A 25271-nucleotide genomic window follows, 5' to 3' on the forward strand; every position below is an offset into this window, starting at 1 on the left:
GTGCAGTCCCTAGGGTGAAGTCACGTGACCTCATGTGAGCGCATGCTGGGTGACTCACCGCCACGTGTGAGCGCGTGTGGGAACACGCTACCTGGTGTGCCCTGGCGTGACATGGGAGCGGTCCCTGGTACAGGATCACCTGTGACCTCATGCTCGTCTGTGGAGTATTGACTTTCTGTTGACATTTTTTCTAAGTGGCACGGGTACAGTCAGTGTGGGAACACATAGGCAGGAAAGGACTTAAAAGTACTGCATTCCCCCAGGCTCCTTCGCAGAGCGAGGCTCCCAGTTATTTGCAGGGCCTACTTTCACTGCCCGGAGCCTAGGATTTCAAACTTATCTTTCAGCACAGATTTCAAAATATAATGAAATGACTCTGAAAAAAATTAGTTTCATCCTTGCACTAGTTCATACTCTATATGCCTCAGGTAAACACCTTCAAAGCCCTAGAATAATGACATTTTCTGTTTACCAGAAGCTTTCCTTTGACCACTGCAGGGAGGTCCTAATTGACCAGGGCCCCCCGCTGCTGTGGAGTCTGTGGGACCAGGGCTGAGCTGGACGTCCAGACCCCTGCTTCTTCCACTTCGCCGCAGGCGGTGCAGACAGCCCGCCGCTGCTCACCGGCTCATGAAGACCTGGGAGAAAAATGTTTCTGAAGACTTAGAGGAACTTGTTCTGGAGCCCGAAGGTGTGGCTGGTTATTCCCCACAAGGGCTGTAGCTGTGAGCGTCCTGATGAGAGCGGCACCGGGAGAAGCCACATGCCCTCAGCTCTTGGAAAGGGGCACCTGAGATGCCGCATCTTTGGGAGGAGCGCCCAGGAGAGTCTCATCATCGGTTCCCGCGGGCGTGTTACAAGGAGCCCCGCGTTCCTATGGGTTTGCCTCGTGAAAGGACTGCCATCAAACTCTTAGATACACAGACCCTTAAACTCGGAAGGGATCTTGGCTGTCGTCCATGCACCCTCCTGCGCCATACAGGAACCCACCCATCCATCCTGCCGTCCGCACTTACCTGGGAAGACAAAAGGGAACAGCACAAGTTCCTGCCCTGATGGAGACACACACGTGAACCCCAATTATCACAGCTCCCAGGGTGAGACAAGCCCACAGTGCCGAAAGGGACTCCCCAGACATACTGTGCCCTGGAGGGGGCAGAGGGTTTGCAGACAAGAGGGGGAGCAAGGGCACACACAAGGCCTGGAGCAGTCGGGCGCTTTCTGAGGACAGAAGATGCTGTGAAGACAGCAGGCCCCCCCGGGCCGAAGACCATGGCGTGTGGCAGGCCGAGCGGCCGGCAGCTTCAGGAAGACAGTTCTGAGGCTTCCGCAGAAATGCAGACCCAGACATCCAGGGCAGGTCTGCACAGCGGCCTGGGGTGGACCAGGGACCCCAAGGGGCCAGACGGGGGACCTGGAGGCCGCCAGCCGGTGGGAGTGAGGGCGAAGCAGAGGAGTCAAGGGGTCCAGAGCAGGGGCAGGCAGAAGAGGAGCGGATCTGGTCTGGGGCTCCAGTTGGCACCAATGTGGATGCAGGAATGAGCAAAGGGATCTGTCTCAGCCGCTCAGGACCAGGGTCCAGCAGCCGTCTGACCCCGGGAACAGGCCCCAGGAAGGGCGGGGCTGTCCTGCCAGCTGCCAAGTGGGTGACGTCGTAGAGGAGCGCATGTGAGTCACTGAGCATGACCGCCCCTGTGGTCCTGGTGCGGCCACTTGCTGGGCTCTGGGGCCGCGATTGATTTGGCAGATGATGGGAAGCCCCAGAGCCAGGGGCGCCAGGGAAGGGAGGCCCACGACGGCAGAGCGAGATCCAGCCGTCCCTGCTGGAGGCCGCCGGCCTGACCGGCAGGTTGGATATGAGACCCTCCGAGGAAATGGAGCATCTCGCCCAGCTCGTGGCAGCACTGACCAAGACCCGTGTGGCCAAGCAGGTGGGCACCGAGAAGTCCCTGAGCAGAGACATGGCGTCCACCTGCCTGCTCCCACCTGGGCCTCGAGGAGCAGGCAGCACCGGGCGCGTCAGCTTGGGCTCCACAGCCCCACTTCTGTCCTCGTACCTGGCCTCCCCCAAGAAACACCCTTTAAAATGTTCTTTAGCAGTTGTACCCCAAATTGAGCACACCTGACTGGGGGGCGAACGAGAACATGGCACTAAAACCGTGCAGCTCTGCCAGCCTTGTGTAAGCCGGCATCGGTCCCGGGCTCAGTGCGGCTGCGTGTGCATCTAGAGACCAGCGTCCAGACAGGCAGCTGAGTTAGAATACTCGCTGACCCCGGAAGCTACAGCGGAAGGCGGTTCCCAGGGACACTGAAAGCTCTGAAGAGTGAATGTACCAACTTGTCCCGGCCTGTCATTCTTTCCTGTTGAATCTGGAACCGAAGCTTCTGATCACACTCACACTACAGACAACAGGGTTTTCCAAAGCACGTGGCGAGATTTTTAGTTTCAGGGGATGCTCTGCAGTCCTGCATCAACCCAAACAGACGCACTAGTCCAAAGACTCCCAGGAGCCTCTGGCTCCTGGCTGAAGGCCCTGCTTCACTCTCCCGGAGCTGCAGCTGGGTGGGTGTCGGCGGGCAGGAGAGAGAAAGCAGACCTCCCCACCACTGGCCCACCAGAGTGAGTCCCGGTTGCCCCACCTCCAACTGAGAAGCCACTGATTCCTCAGGAAGCGGAAGGTTGACGTGTGTCAAGTCAAGAGTCCCGAGCTCGTAGAGCCAAGAGCATCTGGGTGGGGACGCGTCTCATGGAGAGACAGGGAAACTCGTTCTGGACGAGATTTAACACCTCCTGTCTTTCTTTCTCCAGGAAGGAGGTGCGGGAGCTGGGGCTGGTCATCCTGGCGGAGGCACGCAAGAGCCTGGCCGCCCCCGCCCTCTCCCGGGCCCTGGCGGCCCTGCAGGTGAGCAGGCGGGTCCTGTCCTGGGGCTCCGAGCTTCTCCAGGCGCAGGGGGTCAGCAGCCGCCGCCTCCCTCCTGTGAATCTGGAGACGTGGGGAGGGGCCTGAGCTTAGAGGTGCAAGGAACAGAGCAAGGTCCTGCTCCTGCCCCCTCCCAGTCTCGCTGCAGACCTTCAAGTCCAGCTGGCCAGGGTCAGCCGTGCAGACATTCTGGTCTGTGCTCTGACTCAGCAGGAACGGTGATGACGTCCCTTCACAGCGTATCCGTGTTTACTGTCCGACTAAATCCGGGTGCAGGGTAGATAGTCACCCTCCCAGACAGGAATGGAGGCCTGCAGGGGCGGCCGCCACTCGCGGTGGGGTGTGGGCCCTGGACCTTGGGTGGCTAGGAGTCCTGGAGCCCTCTGGGATGGGGTCAAGGCCGGTGGTCTACCAGCGGCCTCAGGAAGCCCCAAGCCTGGATTCCAGGTCATGAGTAGAATCCAGGGAGTCCCTGGAACGGAGAGAGGCACCACTGGATGTTTCAGGGACCCAGGGCCAGACGGGAGCCTGAGGACATTCAGTGTCCCTCAGACGTGTGTACACGGGGCTCCTGTGTGCCAAGCGCCGTGCTGGGGTCCGGGCCCTCAGGCACCTGGAAGCCTCCACCAGCTCCCTGAGCTAAAACCGTTTCCTCTGTTCCATCTCTAACGGTGCAGCACTGGCACTGTTCTCACCCAGGCGCCTACATTTAGGGACGCCAAACAGAAATTCTTTCAAGGAAAGATTTAGTGACTGAGGTTGGAGCAAGTCTGATCAGCTGGAGCGCAGGGTCTGGGGAAAGAAAAGAGGGGCCCGGCAGACAGGCTCTGCGCGGGGCGGGGGCTGGGGAGGCCAGGCCGGAGGGGCTTGGGGAGAGGATCCAAACTTCCAGGCGAGAGGAGAGGCAGGCACACTGTGCTGCATGCCATGCCGCGAGCTGTACCGCGTGTGTGTTGTGTGCGGGACGGAGCAGAGCAGGGCCAGACAGCCAGGAAGACGCAGATGCACGTCTGCACACTCTGCGGGCGTTTCCTAAAGCGGGAGGACTGGGGCAGCTCTGCTCCTTTGGCATCCGATGGGAACGTGAATATCGGCAACCATGAAGAGCCCATGGAAAATCAGGGGTCCAGCCTCAGGCAGAGATGAGTGAGCCCTTCGCAGAAAGTCTGCCGCGCTTCCCCACCCTAGCTGTTGACCTGAGTTCTAGGCAGATCGGACCTGGCCACTTACCGGTTTCCCCAGCATTTCTTTTTGTACAGACTTCCCTTAAATCCTGGGCCACTCAGGTCCCATGGGGGAGACAGGCCTGAGAGAGGTGGTCCCTGACCACCCACGCAACTCCCAGAGCAGAAGCTAGGAGCTGGGAAAAACGTCAGCTACATCTGGGACTTTTTATCACACGCGAATAGTCTAAGGAGCTTCATGATGGGGTTACGAGAGGAAATCGAATTCTTTTCCATGTCTGGACATAACTATTCCACAAAGCTGGCTTTCAGACTGCCCTGAGGGCCTTGCAGAGAAAGCTGGCCTGCAGACCCCTGCCCTGTTTTTGGCTCAGCTAACAGCAAGATTTCTGATCCAAATGAGAGGAATGGAAATGAGCTGGAATTTAAGGATCATGTGTCCATTTTCAATTTAAGTTTTGAGGGATGTATAAAAGTAGTTAAATATTTTTACAAAGGGCAAAAAATTTCAGCTGTTCTTCATATCTACCTCAAGTAAGTATACTTCAAATTTGTTAAATTATTAAGGTTCAGATACCATAGAAAGCTTTCCATTTTGAAAAGGGAAGAGTGATTTTTTTCCCTTTTGGTGGAAGAAAACCCTGAGAATTTGCTCATCCCTACCCCACTCGCAGCAGGTAACTGTTACCTTCTTAATATGGTAATTGTCATAGATCATTAACTGTTCTCTCTTATCTGAGAATTAACATTAATTCTCTTTGGAATAGTAACAAATCCTAATAGTAAAAATTCACTCAAATAGGAATATATAAGAAATATAAAACACTTTTCCAAACTGTTTGTAGTTTTAATACATGATAACTCAAAATTTTAGCTAAACTGAGTAAGAGAAATAGAATATGGCTCTAAAATAGGAAAACAAGATTGTTCTTTTCTATGGCTTTTCTATGGCTTATTCATTCAACAAATATTAACAAAAAGTGTCATCCACAAGAAGCCACTTAACAAAAATATAAGTATACAGGATGACTCCTGAGGCCCATCCAGTAAATTCATTTCAAAATAGGGGACTACAAAAAAGCCTAAAATTTGTTTATCACTATAAGAAAGTATTAAAAAGTAAAGCCTTAGGGAATATGAATGAAGAAACACTGGGTAAATAAAAGCATTTTATTGCTGAATGATCTGGCCTCAATATAATCTAGCAAACAGAGACAGGAGTTTGATTAAAGTCATAAACACTTTTTAAAAATAAGATTTTTTTCAACCAATAGAGTTGGAACAATTGGACATCTGTATGCAAAAGAAAAGAAAAAAAAGAAATCTTCAACACATACCTCATATGATATATAAACATTAACTGAAAATGGATCTTAGACCTACATGTAAAATCTAAAACTGCAAAACACCAGAAGAAGACATAGAAAATCTTCATGACCTTGGTTTAGTCAAATATTTCTTAGCTCTGACCCCAACAGCATAATCCATAAAAGAAAAAAATGATAAATTGAACTTCATCCAAATTTAAAACTTCTCCTCAAAAGACATTGTTACTAAAATGAAAATACAAAGCCAAGACTGTGATAAAATGTTTGCAAAACACATATCTGATAAAAGACTTGTATCCAGAATATATAAAGTCTCAGAACTCAATAGTAAGAAAAAAAAAGTCCAGTAAAATATGGGCAAAATATTTGAACAGACTTTACCAAAAAAAAATTTATGAACGGGAAATAGGCACATAAAAATATGTTCAACATCTTTAAGTCATTGGAGAAATGCAACTTAAAACCAAAATGAGATCACACATACAACTACAACCACAAACTTGACAAGAACAAGGCCGTGGTGTTGCTGGTGGGATGCAGGACAGTGTAGCCACTCGGGAAGGCTATTTGGTGGTCTCTCACAAGCTAAACATACACTTAACCACAGCACCCGGCCAACCAATGGCTGGATATTTACACCAAAGAAATGAAAGCACAGTGTTTACAGGCTTTGTTTATGATTGCCAGAAACTGGAAACAACACACATGTCCTTCCTCTGCTGAGTGAGCGACACGACTGTGGTGCTCGCAGTCGAGGTAACATGATGAGCAGCGAGAGGCGTGAGCTGCTGACCTCCCAGCGCTGGGGACGCGTCTCAGGGCCGCGTGCCAAGTGACAGAAGCCGATACTGCACTGCATGAGTCCGTTCATACGATACATGCAAAGGCAATTTACTGAGACAGAAAACAGCTGGGTGATTGCCAGGGACTGCGGAGCTGGACTACAGAGGCACATGAAGAAATGTGCGGGACGCTAAACTGTCTTATATCTTGATCGTGGTGGTGGTTACATGACTATAAGTTATGTCAAAACTTAGAGAACTGTACACTAAAAAGGGTGAATTTATCCTATGTTAATTACAATCAATAAACCTGATTACCTTAAAATTCATAAGGGCAAATAATTTATATTCACAGAGAAGGCAACTACATTTTATGCATTTTAGGAACTTTTGGAACATATCAAAGTAGAACCAATAAAAATTGGACAATTTTATTAACTCAATGAAGTTAAAAATTAGAAAGCTAATCAGTATTTCTTATTTCAGAACACATCTCCTCCCTTAATTCATAGTATTTTGCTGCTGGTGGATAAAGAATCAGCATTTAGGCCTGACAAGGATGCAACAATTCAGGTAATGGTCTTAGACCGTAAGCACCAGACTGACTGATGACTCTGACAGACAGACCCTGAGTGACGCATAAAATTAAATATTAGGGCACCTAGATGAGATAACGTGCGGAAGAATTTCTGTAAGATCTAGTTGCTTCCATACAGGAGCCTGGAAACCTGTCTCCAGTGCCTTGAATTCTTGCAGGACCCCTGCAGAGCATAACATCAGAAAACTTCTAAAAATCTGGTTTTTCTTCTCCACCTCATTTGTGTTCTTTCCTTCTCTTCTTGCTTCTTTCTCTTTTATCTGAAAATGTCTTTACTTTGCCTTCATTCGTTTTTTTAAAATGTTCTCTCTTCCCCTCAGATTTCTTTTCTGTTTTTCTTTATTTATTTTTATTTACTTTTGGCCATGCCACGTGGCTTGCGGGATCTTAGTTCCTGACCAGGAATCGAACCTGTGCCCCCTGCAGTGGAAGCACAGAGTCCTAACCACTGGACTGCCAGGGAATTCCCAGCCTTCATTCTTGAAGGATATTTTCACTAGATCTACAATTCTGGCTTGACAGTAGTTTTTTTGTTTGTTTGTTTTTTCAGCACTTTAAAGATGTTGTTCTGGTGTCTTCTGGCCTTCCTAGTTTCTGATGAAAAGTTCATAGTAAAAAAGTTCATCTATAGGAAATGTGTCATTTTTTCTGGCCACTTCTAAGATTTTCTCCTTCTTTTTTAGCAAATTGACTATAACGTGACTCGGCATGGTTTTCTTCTTATTTATCCTGTTAAGTTTGGCTGAACTTCTTGAACATTTACGTTTATGTTTATCACCAAATTTAGGAAGTTTTCAATCATTATTTCTTAAGAGTCTTTTCTGCCTCATTCTCTCCTTTCTTTCTTGATTTCAATTACACATACAGTAGTGATATTGTCCCATAAGTCTTTGAGAATCTGGGAGGTTTTTTCACTTTTTTTCTTCTCTTCAGATCAGATTGTTTCTATTGATCTATCTTCAAGGTCACTGACTCCATCCAGCTATTAAGCCCATCCAGTGAGTTTTTTAGTTCAGATATTGTGTTTTTCAGCTATAAAATTTTCAGTGGGTTTTTTAATAGATTTTCTATATCTCTGCTGAGATTTCCTATTCTCTCATTAATTGCAAGCATCTTTTCCTTTACATCATTGACATAGTTATAATAGCTGCTTTAAAGTCCTGTCTAATTACAACATCTGTGGTCTTTTCTGGGTTGATCTCTGTTGATTGTCTTTTCCTGAAGCTTCAGAATGAGTCACATTTTCCTGATTCTTTGTGTGTCAAGTAATTTTGGATTATATTTTGAACATTGTGAATATTCTGTTGTAGAGACTCTGGATTCTGTCATAAACCTTCACAGAATGCTGTTTTAGCATGCATTTAACTTGATTAGACTGAGTAGGTCCAGTTACACACAACTGGAGCTCCCTTTCCCCAGCTTTCTTCATGGGGTGGATATTGACCTTCACTTTCTGCCCCAGCTCTATCCTCTGGCTGTTTAGGCCAGAAAGATGCCCATTTTCTATCAGAGCTTCAGCCACTCCAGCCTCACCATATTGGCAGCCTGCCTTCAGGCCAAAGCCACAAAAACAGGGAGCCACCCCATGCCAGTCCTTTTACCCAGTTTCAATTGCCTCCATGGTGGCTTTGTTCACACTCCAGAGCTTTCAGATGGCTGTCGTTATACTTTATCCAGAGTCTGGTTTTGTCTGGGGAGGGTCAACTCTGCCAAACCAGAAGTAGCTCATCCTTGATTCATCCTCTCACTTTTCCCTTCCTCCTCCTGCCCTTTCCCTTTTCCTGTTAACATCTTGCCATCTCTTCTTCCCCAACTTTTCCATTCTTTTGGTCTTTCCTCTATTTCTCTTGCTGTCTCTCCTTTCACATCTCGGTTAGATTCCTGTGTCCAACCACATATACTCCAGTAATGCCCCCAGCAGGCAGGATAGCTGAACCCTAAAGTTGCTTCTCAATCCTCTCAACCCAGTAACCCAGCAGTTTTCCCAGGAGTGAGCCATTCTAGTGGTTTTTCCTGAGGGCTGCGTCCGTGGCCATGACCAGTGAACACCTTCCTTGGCAGTGTGAGCTGGTGGGTTCCCTGAAGGCCCTGCACAAACTTGTCGACAGCTCCCAGCTGACTGCAGACCTCGAGGGCTCCTTTCCTTACAGCCACAGTGCCTGGATCTGCTTCCGTCGGGTAAGGTGCAACTCACAGCTGCTGCACACCCTGGGCTTCTCCTTAGATGGATTTCTTTACTTAAGTCAGAAAAGGGCACCCCCCCCCCCAAGTGTCACACCTGTCATAGTCACCATCAACAGTCTGTTTCTGGACAACCACACCGTGGCGCACTTGAGAATGCCACCGAAACCCCACCCTGGGCGGGGGAGGAACTTCTGTAGATGTGCAGAGGTCACCGGGCGGCCGCATGGCAGGCTTTACAACCTGAGACGGGTTTAAATGTGGGAACTCACAGCTGCTTGTTTCAGCATCTAACAGAACCTGTCTTTATGTCTCCTGGCTCTCAAACCTCAATAGAAGCTGGAGCCCTTCACCTCAAACTGCAAGGAAGCCATTGTTTTCCTACAAAATTCAGTCCACTCCCTGAACACCCACAGGACCCCAAGCACAGCACAGGTAGCTTCTCGTGTATTTTATCTTATTTGACAGATAGGTGGGAACACAACAGTTTGGTCAAAACCATCATCCTCAGCAAAAATTTTCAAGCTCTTTTTCATTCACAGATCCCTTTCAATTAGCAAAAAACTTCCAAAAGACCACTTCCTCCCCCTTGTGACCAAAAAAATCCCACTCTGCCCAGAAAAGAAACAGCACCAGTACATTTGCTGACATGCCACCAAGGCACAAGTGATTGCTGTCAGGAGTGAGTGATTCAAAGGAGACACACAGGCGGACTGTCTGGAGGGACCCCGACGGCCCAGGGACCAGGGGCCTGGAGACGCGTCCCGGTGCCCAGGGTGCGCGGTGAAACCCATGGCCTCGTCTAAACGCCAGGATCTCCTCCTGCTGCCGCCTTTAAGCCTCCCTCTTTCTTTCTGCCCCCAGACCTCAATTCCCTCGGGCAAGGGCATCTGGAGCTGTGCTACGTCCTGCGGGGGCTGGGTGGCGTGTGGGGTGCGCCGAGCCCACCTGCCTTTAGCTCGGTTGACAGAGCAAGGACGTGGGTCACACTGACATGTCCACTAGCGCTAGGCTTGGGAGGACTGGAGGAGGGCTTCCAAGCACGTTTCTCCCGCCCGGGCAGGAGGTCGCAGAGTTGATCGGCAAGCACAGGGCGGTGATGAAGCATGTCCTGGAAGACGCGCGGCTGGTGGCCCTCCGGCTGGAAGGCGGCACCGTGCTGGCACGGCTGAGGAGGGAGGAGCACGGCGCCGGCCAAGACTGCCAGTGAGTGTCCCGCTGGGGCAGCGCTGGACCGCAGCCCAGCCAGGCGATTCCCAGTGCTCTGCCCGCTCACGGGAAGCCCGTCTTCATCACCTGCAGTGTCTCCAAGGAGTTCAAAGCTGCATTCCTCTGACGGACACACTGTGACTGACCAGAGATTAATTCCCTTTGTAACTAAAGGAAGCCTAGCAGATTCCTTGGAAGGCTCAAGTGGAGAAAGGTCACTTCCTGGGATTCAGCGTCAGTCCTAACCAAATGCTCCCTTGCCTGTTGCCTCCCAGGCCCCGGGTCCACCCACCCACATTCCCCTGCCACCTCCGGGGTGCCCGCACCTGTGGCTGGCAGGGTGTCACAGCTCACAGGCGTGTTTATGCTCTGCTCAGGCTGTGGGCCTCCTCGGGGGCTTCCATTTTTGTCAGATGTACAGAGTGCAGTTGGTGTTCGTAACCAGGGGTCACCGACGCGGGGCTTGCTGTGAACAAACACCCCGACAGCTGCCTTCCCTTTCCAGGGACACCATCGAGGCTGCCTGCAGGCTGTACAACCAAGTGGACGAAGAGGTCCACAGGCTGGTCCTCGCCTCCAACAGGTGTCTGCAGGAGCTGGAGAGTCTGCAGGCACTGAAGAAGCTCCAGGAGCGAGGACACCAGTCAGGGCTCCAGGGGGGAGGCGACCAGGTCAGTGTCCTGGGAGAGGTGACCAGTCAGGGAGCCAGGGGGAGGTGACAGTCAGGGCTCCAGGGGGAGGCGACCAGGTCAGTGTCCTGGGAGAGGTGACCAGTCAGGGCTCCAGGGGGAGGTGACAATCAGGGCTCTGGGGGGAGGTGACAGTCAGGGCTCAGGGGGGAGGTGACCAGTCAGGGAGCCAGGGGGAGGTGACAGTCAGGGCTCCAGGGGGAGGTGACAGTCAGGGCTCTGGGGGGAGGTGACAATCAGGGCTCCGGGGGGAGGTGACAGTCAGGCTTCCAGGAGGTATGGAATCGGGTTACCTGAAATAACCAGTGTAACACTCACTATTTTAATCCAGATTTTCTTTATATTCATATGCATATAACGATTTCCAAAAGTTTATATGTTTTTCAAGTAAAATCCTTATTATTTTATCAGCCACTGTTTCCTGGTTAGTGAATGTGAAGCCAGGACCCCCCGCCCAGCCCGCAGCATAGGGACAGTGAAGAGTGGCTGGAGACTCTCTGGACCCTCAGCTGGCCCTGCATCCTCCAGTGTCTGGTCACCATGGGGCAGTCAGGGTGGGAGGAGCGCCACCCCCAGGGCACCCCAGACTGGTCCCCAGGACAGCCAGCAGTCACGGTGGGGTGTGCACACTGTGTATTTTCCCTCCCTGGCCTCCCCACAAACAGCCCTAGCGCCCAGCCATGGGCCAGTGGGGGGCCTGGGTGGTGGGAGATGGTGACCCAGCTGATCTAGGCTGCAGGGAAGGGGAGCCAGAGGCTGGCTGGCAGGGAAGCACAGACAGGAGGCTGACTAGCTCACCTGGTCCTGGTGGTGGCAGCCTGGAGCACAGCTGACTCGGGACACCCCAACCTGGAGGCAGGCCCTGCCTGGGGCTCCTCCACCCCCTCCTCAATCCTGTGGGGTCCCCTGTCTACCCTGTAGGGTCAATTCCTTGTCCTCTGGGGCCTCCTCCATCCTGTGGGGTCTACTGTTTCTTATGTATTATGTATTTTATTATAAAATGCCCTCCAGGACTTCCCAGAGAAAGGATGGAAACTCTAAGACCTGGACATCCGATGCTGTCTCTTCTCCTTCACAGTTCTCAGTAGTTTGTTTTCCCTCCACGGCAGAGGCACCGTACGGTCGTTTAGCCTCCCGGGTTGCAGAGGAGTCTGCTCTGCTCCCCTCTTGGCCTTGGGCTGGGCCCTGCTTTCCCCCCAGAACCTCGCCCACCTCTGGTCCTCGGGCCGCCTCAGCCTGGTGAGCAGAAGCTCCTCCTTGGCCCCCCTAGCTCTGGGGATTCTGGGGTTCCTTGATGAGCACCCCCGTTTCCCAGATGCCACGCTTCCTGCTGGTCCGCTCGCTTTCTTCCTTTTCCATTTTCCACGTCGCTGGCCTTTTCCTCTACTTTCAGAGTAGATTTTATGGACTTTATCTCCTAACCCCACTGTGTGCTTTTGCTTCTGCTCTAACATTGGTAACTTCCACGGAGGTTTCGTTTGTTTATTCCTCTCAGTGGCCCTTCTTTACAGCACCTGACTTGCTCTCGCTGAAATACTGATCATGGTGTCTGCTCAGCCTCTCTCCCCTCCAAGGGGACCTCTGCAGGCTTGTTCTGGCTTCTCTTTCTCATGCTGGAGGCTCTCCTGGTGATCCTAGGTTGCCTGCCCAGTTCACGAGTGGGGCGGGGCCATTGGAGGCCCCCTGCTGGGCCCACATCCGGAGATGCCACCTCTGACCCCCGAGGGGAGGGCCTCCTGCACGTCAGGGAGGAGGTGAGACTCAGCCTTCCCGTGGCCCCCTGCCTGCCTGCCCCTCTGCGGAGAGCACCCCGGGCCCCGCGGGGTGGACGGGGCGTGCACTGGGGCCCCTGCCTCGCCACGGCTCCCAGGCTCCCTCAGCTTCACCACCTGCTCAGGACGCCCAGGGCCCCCCAGTGTCCCTCCTCCCAGCCTCTCTGTTGCCCCCATCCGCTATACCTTGAAAGAGGTTACTGACGCTTTAGCAGTGTTTCAGGAGGGATCAAAGTTAGATATGTTTTAGTCTGCCATCTTCACCCAAAACTAAATACACTTTAACCTAAACATGGGATCATCCTATATAGTGTGTTACATTGTCTTTTTTATCTAAGAAATTGCACGCACGCTGTGGAAGAATTAGAAAGGAACTAGGTTTTAACCATGGTGAGATCCTGCCACACACGCTCCTCTGGCTGGCGCTGAGGGGGGCCCTGCGTGGGCACGCACGCCCGTGGGAGTCTCCGGGGCTCTGCCGTGCTGTTCGCTATTACAGACATCACCACCCGCACATCCTTCGCACTTCGTGATTGTTTGCAAATTCCTAGGCTGGATTGGAGGGTCAGGGTGCACATCTTCTGAGGTTTTCAGACATCTGCCAGCGGCCTGCCAGACAGCTGGCCCAGCCTGGGCTCTCGGCAGCCTTTGGAGGCCCGCCTTCTCGTTTGCCAATCTGACAGGTGACGATAAAGTGTCTCATCATTGTCTGCATTCGGATTTTTTATGCTGCAGTTGAACCTTTTCTTCCTACATTTATTGGTTATTTTTACTTCTCTAATAAATTGCTTTTTCATGTACTTGGCCAATTTCTATACAGTTTGTAATAGTTTCATTATGTCACTTCTAATCCTTTGATTATGTTGCAAATATCTGTAATTTGTAATTTGTCCTTTAACTTCGCTTATGATTTATGTGGCCTTTCCTATCTTTTGGTTACAGAACGACTAATGTATTCCATTATAAGACTTTCATGGTTTGAATTTCTCCATTTAATTTTTCAAACCGACTGGAATTTATTTTTTCTCGAGGTCGGAAGTGGGACTCCACCTCTGAGGTGCCTCTGCCCTGCTGACCATTTCCTGGTCTCTACCTGGCGGTTCTAGGACTGCAGGTGCTTCCTTGCAAAAATCTAGGTTTGATGGTTTTTTCCATGACTCTGTCCACAAAGAGCATGTACTCTGGTCTCGCTCCTCTGCTCGTACATCTGAGTTCATTAAATACAATTATTGTCCTGATAGATCCAGCCCAATCGCTCCATTTTTAATAGCAAACCTCTTCCTGGGTGTCTAACGACCGGATGGCCCTGCATTGCCCTGTGAGGGTTTGCCTCCGACGTGCCCGTGGTGAGCGTAGTGCTGTTGCCATGGGAACTGTGTCTCTTAAGTGATGAACGTGACCTCCTCGGACTGCGTGGGTGCAGGCAGGCCTGCCATCGCCCCTGCGTCCCTCCCAGGTGCCACCAGCCTGAGGAATGTTTCTGGAGTTTGTGTAGCATAGTAACAAGTTTCGAAACTGAAACTTCTGGATCCGTTTTTCAATAATCTAAATTTCCATTTCCAAACAATTAAAACAGTTATAAACTTGAGCCATGGAGATCTGTGGTCATCCCAATCCCTCTCCAACCCAAGCTCATTCACTCCCATTCACAGATTGAAAAATCACGAGTGAAAACCATGGTTCAAACTGAGGCCGAGTAGCCTTCGGATGCGCTCAGGAGAGCCATTTGGACGAGGCGTGTGGCTGTAGGAACCAGATGCACCGGCCCCGAGGCGGCGTCTGACACCTCCTTTGTCCTCCGAAGTCTTAGGGCCGGACTCCTTAGCATGTTTAAAAGTAAAACCTTCTAAAAAAAAAAAAAAAAGAAAAAAGAAAAACCTTCTTTTCCTATGTAGATCACATCGTGGTTTGAAAAAGAAAGAGAGAAATTCCTCGGGCCTTTGGCGCTGCTCTCTCTGGGGAACACAAAGCAGTGGCAGGCGTCCCAGGCTCTCCCGGACGGGCTGACGGTGGGTGCCCACCAGGACACACGCAGGGACACCCAGGGCACTGCTGGGGCTTGTTCTGATTGTTGGGTCCTTGGGCCGCAGCAATACCGTCCGAAAGGGCTGCGGCTGATGGAAGAGGACTTGCAAGGCGCAAGGAAGGGACCCAGGCCTTCAGAAGGAGTCTGAGCGCCAAGGCCGGCCTGGCTGAGCGGAGGGAGGGCAAGCTGGCCAGGCAGGCCCGCGGGTCCAAGTTCTGCGAGACGGTAAGAGCCCCGGCCCAGTCCCTCCCAGGGTGTGCACGCATTGCCCGGTCCTTGCTGCGGACATTCGCTGCGAGGTGGGCGCCCCCCCAGGCTCTCCGTAGACCTGTGAGGGGTTTATTTATTGTACCAGACAGGCCACGAGGACGCGTGAACTGTTCTTTCTGTTTACTGGCTCTGTTATAAAAGTCCACTTACTGTCAAAGATCCCAGAACGATTGCTGCAGCACAGCCGCACCTGCACTCTCGCGAGCGCCCTAGAATACCTGCCGTTAGGGCGCCAGGGCCAGAGTCCTCGGGAGCACAGAACCCAAGAGGCCAGGGCAGGCCGGGAACTCTCGGCCCGAGGTCCCTGGCCCATGGGTCCCACACCAGGCAGGGACGCGGACCATCTCACGGCCTCTCCAGCCCTGATGCCCACGGTCGAGTCCGGCCGGCAGTTGCCACCGCGAGCACAGGGTCTTCCTCTCGCTCTGGCCTCTGGCTCACCCTGGTCCTCGCTTTGGGCGACCTGGTCAGCAGGCAGAGCGTGACCTGAGTTTACTCAGGGTGCTGGCTGAGGCCGCCCAGGCCGTGACCGTCCTTCACTGCGCTGACCGGCGCCCTCCTGTGCCGGGCAGGTGAGCGGGCGGACGCTGCGGTGCAGTCAGTGCCTGGGGCACCTGGACCCACAGCTGGTCACCGAGGGTCGGACGCGCTGTCGCCGGGAGGCCGTGCAGAGCTTCCCCGGGGCGAGTGTGGTGGTGGTGGGCCCCGGCGGCCACTGGGCGCTGCCACGGGGCCAAACCTTGTGGCTGCAGAGCTGGCAGACCCGACGCCACTGGCAAGAGGCCCTTGGAGAGGCAGCCCCGGGCCCCGGCACCCTGCCTCTGGGCTGGAGACCCCGAAGCACGAGCTTGCCCAGGGACCCGAGGGGCAGCCCCTTGAGCCTGCCTGGACCCCTCCCGCGGACCCCGAGGCCCGAGCTGGGGAGTGGGCCGGACAAGCTGCTGTGTGTGGCCAGGAAGGTGAGCACCTGGGCCCAGGTGTGACGCACAGGACAGCAGCTGCACGTGCTGCTCCGCCCACCCCGGGAAGCACCCCCCTGAAGAAAATTAGGGAGAAAACACAAAGCTTCGCGACTCCTCAGCTTGACAGTGGCCCCAGGGACTCCCTCCGGCTGGGCCACACTGGCGTCTTTATCAAAGGCCTGGAGGTGGCCAACACCACCGTGGCCTCAGAGAAGCAGCCCCCGCTGAGGCCACGTGCCGAGAGCCCTCGGCTCCCTCGGAACCGGAGTCTGTCCTCTCCCTCCAGGATCCACCCCTCCGAGGAGGATGGGAAGGGGCGAGCTGGAAGGTGAGGCAGATGCCCTCAACCTGTGGGCCTAGTGGTCAGTGGGATCTAGAAACCCAAAGCCGTGAAGTGCCCTTCCACAGCGTGGGAAACCCACGGACGCCCCTCCAGGCCTTCCCCGTCAGGTCCAGGCTGAAGCACTCACGCCTGATTTTAAACAAGACATGAGTGATCTCCCTGTGCTCAGAACAGAATCTCTAAAAGCCGCCTGCTTTTTCAGGGCATGTAGTGACCTAGCACACCCGCTCTGATGGTTAAACAACCAACTCTAGTTGTTTAGAGCCCATTTCTAGAAAATTACAATAAGCAAATCAAGCCCCCAATGTGAAGAAATTACTTTAAAAATTGCTTTTAAAAAAGTCTGTAAGTATTGAGGTAAGAAGTGTGTGCCCGTTTATCTGTTGCCCAAATGAAAATGTCCGTTTAGTTTGTTAAATCTTTAGGAAGATGTTTGCAAAAAGATACGTCCTATTAGCTGTCTGGATAAAACGTGGTCAAGGACCCCGCCCACCCCAGTGACAGTCAGTGACGCCAGCCTGGCCTCATAGCCTCTGGGTTGTTTGTCCCTGATTATAGTGAGCCCTGGCTGGAGGGGGGCGTCCTCCTGGTCTCTTTTGCTCATTGGATGGGTCCACGTGTGTTTCCTCCAGACAGCAGCTCGAATCTGAACTGAGATGGTTACAAAATGCTCTTCTGAAACAACCTTCAACCACCTTGTTAAAGGTGGACCTTGTGGGGTGGGGGCAGGCCACAGGGAGAGCTGCAGGTCTGTGGACGGCCTTCCAGCTCATTTTGAAGGTGTCGGGGCAGCAGAAGGCAGGGGTAGGTGTGGTCCACTCACCGGGAGCCTCCTGGCCACCCAGAGTGGACGTCCTGGGTCCGGGAGGGAGCAGGTTGGCAAAGCTGTCCTGCCTTTGCCGCTGGGGATGGGTCCCCCTCCCGCCATTCACAGGCCTCAGACCCACCAAGCCCAGGCCTGGCGGTGGGGACCCCGCACACAACCTTCAAGGAAGCGAGTCCTCCCAGATGCCAGGGCCAGGGCGGGAGCTTTGCATGAACCACCCCGTCTTCCCGGAAACCCAGCCGTCCAGAGGGAGCTCCTGTCGCTTGGCCAGCAGTCATTTCCCCAGAAATTTCTATCCTTTATGAGTCAATTTCCATTTACTTGGTCCAGATGCCCAGACCACGCTAGTGTGTACTTCTTTTCTGGATATTGAAGAAGAACGCTTGTTTTCGGTGAGTGTCTACAGGAGGTGACTCGGCGGCCGTGCGTGGGTGTGACAAGGGCACCTCGCGTGGCAGCAGCTGCGTTTGTCGGCACTGCCGCCGCCAAGGGCTCCGGGCCCCCGACCAGCAGAAGGCACCGTCTTCCCGGAAACAAGAAGCACCTGTAAGATCCGTGCTGCAGGCGTGGAAGGGGCCGTCCAGGGTCTGCTGCAAACAGGGTGAACTCACAGCGTTCTGGCCACAGTGTATTTCCTATCATTAGCTGCTTTACTTCCAATCAAAAAAAAAAGTAAAGACAGATAATGGCAGGAAAAACTCTACCAACCCCCACTGGTGTCATTAGGATGGAGTAGTTTCAGAAGGTGGCTGGTGGGATGCTATCAAATAGGGAAGGAACGCGTCGTGTGCGTGGGGACCTCCAGCCCAGACAGGGCCCTCCGCTCGCTGTCAACCTCCGTGCCACGCTGGCCCCCAGGCCTACTCTCCGTCCTCTGCTGCAGCGGCTTCTCTGCGTCTGGGTCAGAGGTCACTGAGTAGAGCTGACTTTTCAGGAACACCTTGTGGTAGGTTAGCAGCCGGTGTGCGCCGGAAACCAGTTTTCCCGTAAATCCGCAGCACAGCCTTCCCGGCAGAGGGCTCCCTGCTGCGGGCGTGCGAGTCTTCTTCCTGCCAGAGCTGCCCCCTAAAGGCGGTGCTAGAATCAAACCACCTGGGTTCAGGCTTGAAGTTAGGGAGCCTGCGAATCTCTCCTTTTCAGTTTCCAAAGGGCTCTCTCTTCTGAAAAGGCCGTGATCGGCAGCGTGGAAGCGTCGATGCAACAGCTTTCCTTCTGCTGTAACCTCCCTGTGCTTCTACATCAGAGGAGCGACTCCAGTACCGGTGCGAGGACAGCTCAGGTGTGAAGCATCTCGAAATTACTCATCCCCGAAGACAGGAAACCACGGGAGAGAGTGCTTTTGTGCGCCTCCCGTCTGTGTATACCGCGTTCATTACTCTGGAGTTTCAGTCTCTTGTTTCTTCCGAGGCAGGAATAACGCTGACGAAGTGCCTGCTGAGGCTGGCGGCCGCGAGGCCTGAGCGTCCCCTCGGCTCTCTGTCTTTCAGCAGCCGACCGCAGCACGTGATGGCCGAGATGATCTCCACGGAGAGGCAGTACGTTAGGTCCTTAGGATGTGTCACCAACAACTGTTTTCCAGAAATGGAAAGGACGGACCTGCCCCAGGACCTCCGAGGGAAGCGCAGCGTCATTTTCGGGAACTGGGAGACGCTCTACGCCTTCCACCGCGGGCACTTCCGGGGCTGGAGCGCTGCCGGCATCGCGCCCTGGGCCGTGGGCCACGCGTTCCTGAGATATGTGAGTCCCCAGCCCACGGTGTGGACAGGGTGAGGCCAGCCCCACTCGTGCTGGGAGCGGCCCACGTTTCAGGCCAGTGGGTCCCTTGTGTCCGGGTCAGGAGATACGTCCCTGCCAGTTATGACCTGGCTCTGGACACTTGGGCCTCGGGGTCAGCAGACGGCACCCTGGTCGAGAGCCCCTTGGCACTGGGGTTGCACCTGTGTCATCACACCTAATCTGTCCGCAACCCACCCCTCACAGCTAGCCGGCCCAAAGCAGCTTCCAAAATCGGTTTGCTCCCTGCACGTAGGAAGCCCACCTGGTCCCCGTCACGGTCTTCCTGCGAGCCTGCCCAGCTCCCCTTCCAGAGGGGCGCCAGACCCTCCTGACCAGCTCTGAGAGCCGCATGGATCTATAGATTATTCTGAGGAGACCTGAGGTTTTGATAAGTCTGTTCTCAACCATGAATATTGAGTCTTCATAAAATTCTTAATTTACTCTGAAAAGAAAGTTCTTTCAACAAGTAGTTACCAAACACAGTTTTGGGCACTGGGGCAGCGTCTGTGCTGGGGGCAGGTGACACTTCTGCTTCAGCATTGTTAAGTATGAATTACCGTGACAAAAACACCGGTGCTGAAGGACATCCCACGTGTTGTGTCTTTTCAGCTATTTCTTAAAAAATGCTTTTAGCCATAATGTGCAACTTCCATGCTGTTTTATGTTGACAGTAATCTTGAGAATTTTAAGTGTTTAGACAAACTTGGTTCTTGACTGTTAATGAATATTTCAAACCCTCCCTCGGGCCCACCCTCTTGTCTCTTCCCCGAAAACTGGTATTTTGAGACCAAGTCTAGGGCTCCCACCACGTCCGGGGAGCTGAGCGCCTGCTCCCGACTGCGGCGAGACCCTGCGGAGCTGGGCGGCTTCTGACCCAAGCCCTCCCTTCGCAGGAGGAGCAGCTTGGCATGTCCGCGCTCTACAGCAAGAACAAGCCCCGGGCGGACGTCCTGCTCTGCAGCCACGGCAACGCCTTCTTCAGGGTCGTCCCCCCGCCCGTGAGCCTGGCCGCCCGGCCTGGCCCCGGCTGACCCTCTCGCCCGCCTTGCAGGACAAGCCGCGGGAGCTGGGCGACAAGACGGACCTGGCCTCCTACCTGCTGAAGCCCGCGCAGCGCGTGGCCAAGTACTCACTCTGCTCCGGGCCCTGGTCAAGGAGGCTGGCGGCTGCCCCGCCCGTTAGCAGGAGCTGGGGGAGCTGAGGGCCGCCGAGGACGCGGTGCGCTTCCAGCTGCGCCACGGCGACGGCCTGCTGGCCCTGGACGCCGTCCGCGGCTGTGACGTGAGTGCTCCGGACCCTGGTGGGTAGAACAGGCCTGCGGGGAGGCGCCCACGCTTGAGGCCCCACAGACCCCCGCCCAGAGGGAAGGGAACGCCCGGGAGAGGCTGTTGGGGCGGCAGCCACGGGAGGAAAGGCCGGCGGGCTCTCAGTGCTAAACGTCGGTGTTTGGGGCTGCTCTGAAATAACTGGATATGGGAAAACTGAGCTTGGCCTTGGCTTTGGGCCTGAGCCTACCGATTCGCCCCTGCTGGGGGCCGGGGTGGGGCCAGCGCCCAGGACCAGCAGGAGGAGCAGACCTCCCGGTCAGGCAGGACCGCCACCGAATTCCCCGTTCCAAGTGAAGACGCAGGTGCCTTTGTTAAAGCAGCATTAACAAGAGTTTCAAGACGACAGATCAGCCCCAGGTGGCCACCCGCAGACCCGAAGGCCCCCAAGCCCTCTGTCCAGTGAGCTCAGTCCAGCAATTTGGGACAGCCCAGGCGTCCCCCAGGACAGGGCTGTCCACGGGAGGGAAGGGGCACCTCCCATGAAGGGGCGGCCTGGCTGGGCACAGTTGACCCTCACGCAGCCATCGTCCTGGCTTGTGGAGGCTTCGTTACAGTGGCGCGAGGTCAGGGCTGGGATCAGGTCATGCTCCGTCCCCCTGAGAGAGGCCGGCCCGCCTGCAGGTGGATTTGAAGGCACAGGGGCAGCTGAGATGCCAGGACGAGTTCCTCGTTTGCTGCAGAAGGAAGAAGCACCTGAGGCGCGTGTTTCCGTTTGAAGACCTCATCCTGTTCAGCAAGACCCAGAAGGTGGACGGAGGCCACGATGTGTACGCGTACAAGCAGTCCTTCAAGGTGCCGCGTCGAGCAGGGCGCTGGGGGCCGGAGGGAACGCCAGGTTATTTGTTATTGTGGCTCTTGGGCTGAATTTTGGAGCCTGGGGCCTCCGGAAGCCGCAGGGAGCCATTTGTCCTTCCTGTTCCACATGCCAATCCAGGGGCTAGAAAACAAATGTCTCCTCGTCGGTGACTCCATTTCAGGTTTGGGTGAAGGTGGGCAGAACACAGAGGAGGCCTTCCCCTGGGCGGTCTCAGGGCCTGGGCCTCACCCTTGCCCCCAGACAGGCCCTGGGGGTGAAGTCTCCCGGGAGAGGCCCCACCGCAACCCCTTCCCTGCCAGCGAGCTCATCGGAGGGGTCCTGTGATGACACGCCAGGGAGCCCTTCGGGGGGGGGGGCTGAGCCCTCACGAGCGAGCCAGCGTGGATGGCAGGGGTCGGGGCGAGGGGCAACGGGGAGGCAGGGGCGACGAGCCCCCGGCCCAGCCTCGTCCACACCACTCGGTGTCTGGGTGAGGGGACCTCCGGCACGGAGGCGCTGGGGTCAAGCATCAGCCAGAGAGCGGTCAGTTGTCCAAAGGGCAGGATCTGAGGTCCCTCCCGGTGCTTGTGGCTGCAGATGGCAGAGATCGGGATGACAGAGAACGTCGGGGACAGTGGCTTGAGGTTTGAGATCTGGTTCCGCAGGCGGCGGAAATCGCAGGACACCTACGTTCTCCAGGCGAGCTCCGCGGAGGTCAAGACCGCCTGGACGGACGTGATAGGGAAGATCCTGTGGCGGCAGGCTCTGCGGAGCCGAGGTGGACAGAGCGGCTGGAGGGCGCTCGGCGTGCAGGGCCAGCTCGGGCTGGGCTTGGGCTGGGCTCAGGGCTCGTGGTCGGGCCGAGGGGCCCCTTAGCACCATCCATCAGCACACGAACACTTACTTCTCCTTAAAACGATAAGCAAGACCCCGGCCCCCACACTCAGAGAGAGGTCTCAGCCCCAGCTCCCAGACGCCCTCAGACCCGTGGCGTCAGCTTTCTGCCCTGCCCTGTGGTCAAGGCCCCTGGCCTCCTGGACGCTGCGCCGATGGCCAGCCTGTGGTCTCCCCACAGGTAAGACCCCCCACCTCGTTCCCTCCTCCTTCATGTCTGCCCTCAGTCCCTCCTCTCCCCTGAGTTGGTCACTGGGACACCTCGGTCTACTTCAGAGTGGTAGCTCATCCAGGCTGGCTGCCACACATGCCATCTTCATCGCAACCCCTCCAAGCTGGCCCTCCTTCTGGCGGCTCTGACCACCCTGCTGGGCCTGAGAAACCCTAATATGCTAACACCCTGACATCCAAACACGACCACTTGGCACTCGGAGGCTACCACCCTGGCCAGGGCCCTGACCTGTCACCAGAGATGCCCCACGGCCTCCTCACTGCCACGTCCTTCAAAGTGTGGACCCCCCCCCATGCACACAGACACAGGCAGGCACAGACATGCACACACTCAGACACACACATGCACACGCAGACACACACACGTACACACGTGTGCACAGACACATGGGCACACGCATGCACGTGCACGTGTGCACACACACACATGCACATGCACACATGTGCACACACATACACGCGCACATGCGCACGCACACAGCAGCTTTGCTCGGGGCGCCCGGGGGCTCCTCATCCTCTTTGGAGTCACTCAGCCCTGACGAGGAGCAGGAAGTCCCCATGGCCTGGTCTCTCCACCCCTGCTGTCCCGCCTGCTCCTGCCCCTCCCTCGCAGCCCCCGCAACCGTAATGGCTATCCTCTTTCTCTGCTGGGTTTACCGAGCATTCATTCGTGCTCAGGCTCTCACCCTGTGCTTGGATCCCCTCTCAGTTTCAAGCGTGTGCGGATACCTGTCAGTGTGTCTTTCCTGGAGCCATGCCCTGCCTGGAGGCCTCTGCCCACTACAAGGTGATGTCCCTTCATCCGCAGACGAAGACCCGCCCCTCCCTGGTTGGACACCCAGTTTCTGTGGTCCCACGTCTTCCTTTTTCCTGGTTCACCCCCTTGGGCTCCCTGAGAGAGGCCGGAACAGGCACCTCAGCACGTCCAGTCCCCCAGAGACACTCAGGGTGGAATTAAACCCAGGGAGCTGCTTAGAAAACTCCCCCACACGCTCCTGTCTTAGAACTCAGGACACAGGAGCTGGTGTCCACGGGGATAGGCGGCAAGCTGTTCATGGACGTCAAGCCCAGCAACGCGGCCATAAGCGACCGGGCCGTCAGTTACACCGGGGGGGGAACAGGTTAGCGGCCACAGCCCCGGCTCTCGCTCGGCCCCGCCAACTCAGACCCAGGCGCCGCAGTGCGCCGGGCCCCACGGGCCAACACGTCGGGCTGGACGGGCGGCAGCCCCGTGAGGCCCGATGGGACCGGGGCGGAAGGAACCTAGTAGTTTTCTGGCTGGCCATCTTGTTCTTGAATCTAGGCTGCACCTCTACAGCAGAGGCCAAATGACTCGTTTTCTGGCCCCTTCCAGAGGCACGGACCCGAGCGTCCAGAGCCGTGCCCTCCTGTGACCACACCGCCCCCTCAAGGGACCGCACCCCACCCTCTCAGACAGTAGCACACCCTCCTCCAGCGGCCGGCCCTCCTGCCCCCTGGGGCCGCTGCCCCCGCACGCGCCCACAAGCCCTGCCCGCTGCCCCGTGCGTACGGCGTCCACACCTGCATCGAGGAGGACGAGCTGGAGCAGGAGGCGGGGCGCCAGCCTCCCCTGCGTGAGCGCATGCGTGCGCTGGAGCCGGCTCACGTGTTCATCATTTCACCTGATTTCACGTACTGCCAAAGGTTTCCAAACAGGTTAGAGATTTTCATTTACTTAAAAAAAAATTTCCGCTTCCACTCAAGACAAGGGAACAGGGAACAAGTTTAAAACAAACAAGCAAAAAGAAAAACCAGACAAAACAAACCAAGTGCCCTCCGAAGCCCAAAATGTGCCACTGCCACCATGAAGTCGCCCCTGAGGGCGTCCCCACCCACCACAGAGGTGCCTCTGCGCAAAGTGTTGGGCGTGAGCTGCTCAGAGCAGGCAGCGGCCACGGGGAGCACGCACCATCGCCTGCCCAGAGCCACCGCGCTCTCCTGGACACGTCGCTCAGGCTCCAGGACCGCGGGCGGCTCCCATCTGGGCTGCGGCAGCCTCTGGTCAGCCCCGAATCTGGAGGTGGGACTTCTCCCGGCAGGAAGACCAGGCGGAAGGGTCTGCGTCGGAGGGCTCAGGTCTGCCATCCCCAGCGCGGCCCGCAGAGGCCACCCGCCAGCCACACTCGAGGTTGTGGCTGCACCCTGGCAGGGGCCCCACCCTGGGGAGTGACCCCACGGGCATGGGCTCTGCGGCCGCGGCTCTGTCTGGGGTGGCACAGGACAGGCCTCTGGGAGCGCGCCTCCCGTCCCGTCCTGTCCCGCTTTCCGTCAAAGCCGCGTGGCCCTTCTTGCCACATTTTCTGTTGTCCCCCGCTTGGGCTCACTCTTACCGACCAGGGTGAAGCTTCCTGCTGGGGGAGGGGCGACCTCCCTCCCGGCCTTCCCCTTCCGGCTGCACTGGGCCTCCTGATTTCCGAAAAGCAAAGTCACAGACCTCTTGTTCATGAGCGTAAGTGGCGTCTGACCTCCAGCAGTGCCGTCCTCCTGCTTTAGCCCGGCATCACGGGTCACCCGCTTATAAATCTGTACGTTGTAAATCATTCTCGTTGTGCAAGCCTCAGGGCCAGAGTGCCGGGCACAGTAGGCCTGAGGGGCAGCCGGCCAGGCCGGAGGACGGTCCTCACTGGGCTTCTCTCTGCAGAGACCGGGAACTCCGAGTCTTCCCACCGCACGTCAGGGGACAGCGGCCCCAGCCTCCACGGGCCGTCCCTGCCGCTCGTGGAGCTGTCCTCTGACGAGGACCGTCAGGGTGTCTCCCTGGCCCTTCCCGCGAGGGGCTCACGGCAGCAGCCTGGCGGGGACCAGTGCATCACGACCGTGAGTACCCCTCCTCTAAGCCCCCACGAGAGAGGCCCAGGTGCTGGGTGGGGGGTCAGTACCCGCCCAAGAGATGCTGGGCCGCCAGTGACCACACAGAGCCTGCTTGTGGGCCATCCTGTGTGTGAATCAACCCCACACGCACACTCCGGCACCCAGCGGGCTGCCTGTGAAAGCAGAGGCCTGGCTCCGTGTCCAGCGATTCTGAGTCCCTTACAGAGATTTGCAGGCCTCCTGAAGCATCACCCGGGCTCTGCCTGCCACGCGGAGGCCGCACCTGTGCCATCCAGCATGTGCCGGTTCCAGGCTCGGCGGAG

The 25271-nt window shown here is 55.6% G+C and overlaps 1 protein-coding gene across 1 annotated transcript in view; it reads left to right on the plus strand.

Moving 5' to 3' along the window:
- The window catches only part of PLEKHG4B (pleckstrin homology and RhoGEF domain containing G4B), a 62809-nt gene extending 38502 nt beyond the window's left edge, over window positions 1–24307 (plus strand). The window contains 22 exon segments of the mRNA XM_057539720.1: window positions 2810–2903; window positions 6702–6788; window positions 8875–8991; window positions 9331–9429; window positions 10058–10200; window positions 10709–10833; window positions 10836–10995; window positions 14582–14673; window positions 14755–14915; window positions 15533–15919; window positions 16042–16250; window positions 18579–18828; window positions 19761–19850; window positions 19919–19997; window positions 20000–20148; window positions 20817–20987; window positions 21589–21798; window positions 21868–22066; window positions 22826–22903; window positions 23471–23521; window positions 23524–23643; window positions 23979–24307. Of these exon segments, the coding sequence (XP_057395703.1) occupies window positions 2810–2903; window positions 6702–6788; window positions 8875–8991; window positions 9331–9429; window positions 10058–10200; window positions 10709–10833; window positions 10836–10995; window positions 14582–14673; window positions 14755–14915; window positions 15533–15919; window positions 16042–16250; window positions 18579–18828; window positions 19761–19850; window positions 19919–19997; window positions 20000–20148; window positions 20817–20987; window positions 21589–21798; window positions 21868–22066; window positions 22826–22903; window positions 23471–23521; window positions 23524–23643; window positions 23979–24307 (3400 nt within the window).
- Window positions 24308–25271: the final 964 nt, after the last annotated feature.

Source organism: Balaenoptera acutorostrata, chromosome 2, assembly GCF_949987535.1.
Source record: "Balaenoptera acutorostrata chromosome 2, mBalAcu1.1, whole genome shotgun sequence".
In the NCBI taxonomy this organism is placed as follows: Eukaryota; Metazoa; Chordata; class Mammalia; order Artiodactyla; family Balaenopteridae; genus Balaenoptera; species Balaenoptera acutorostrata.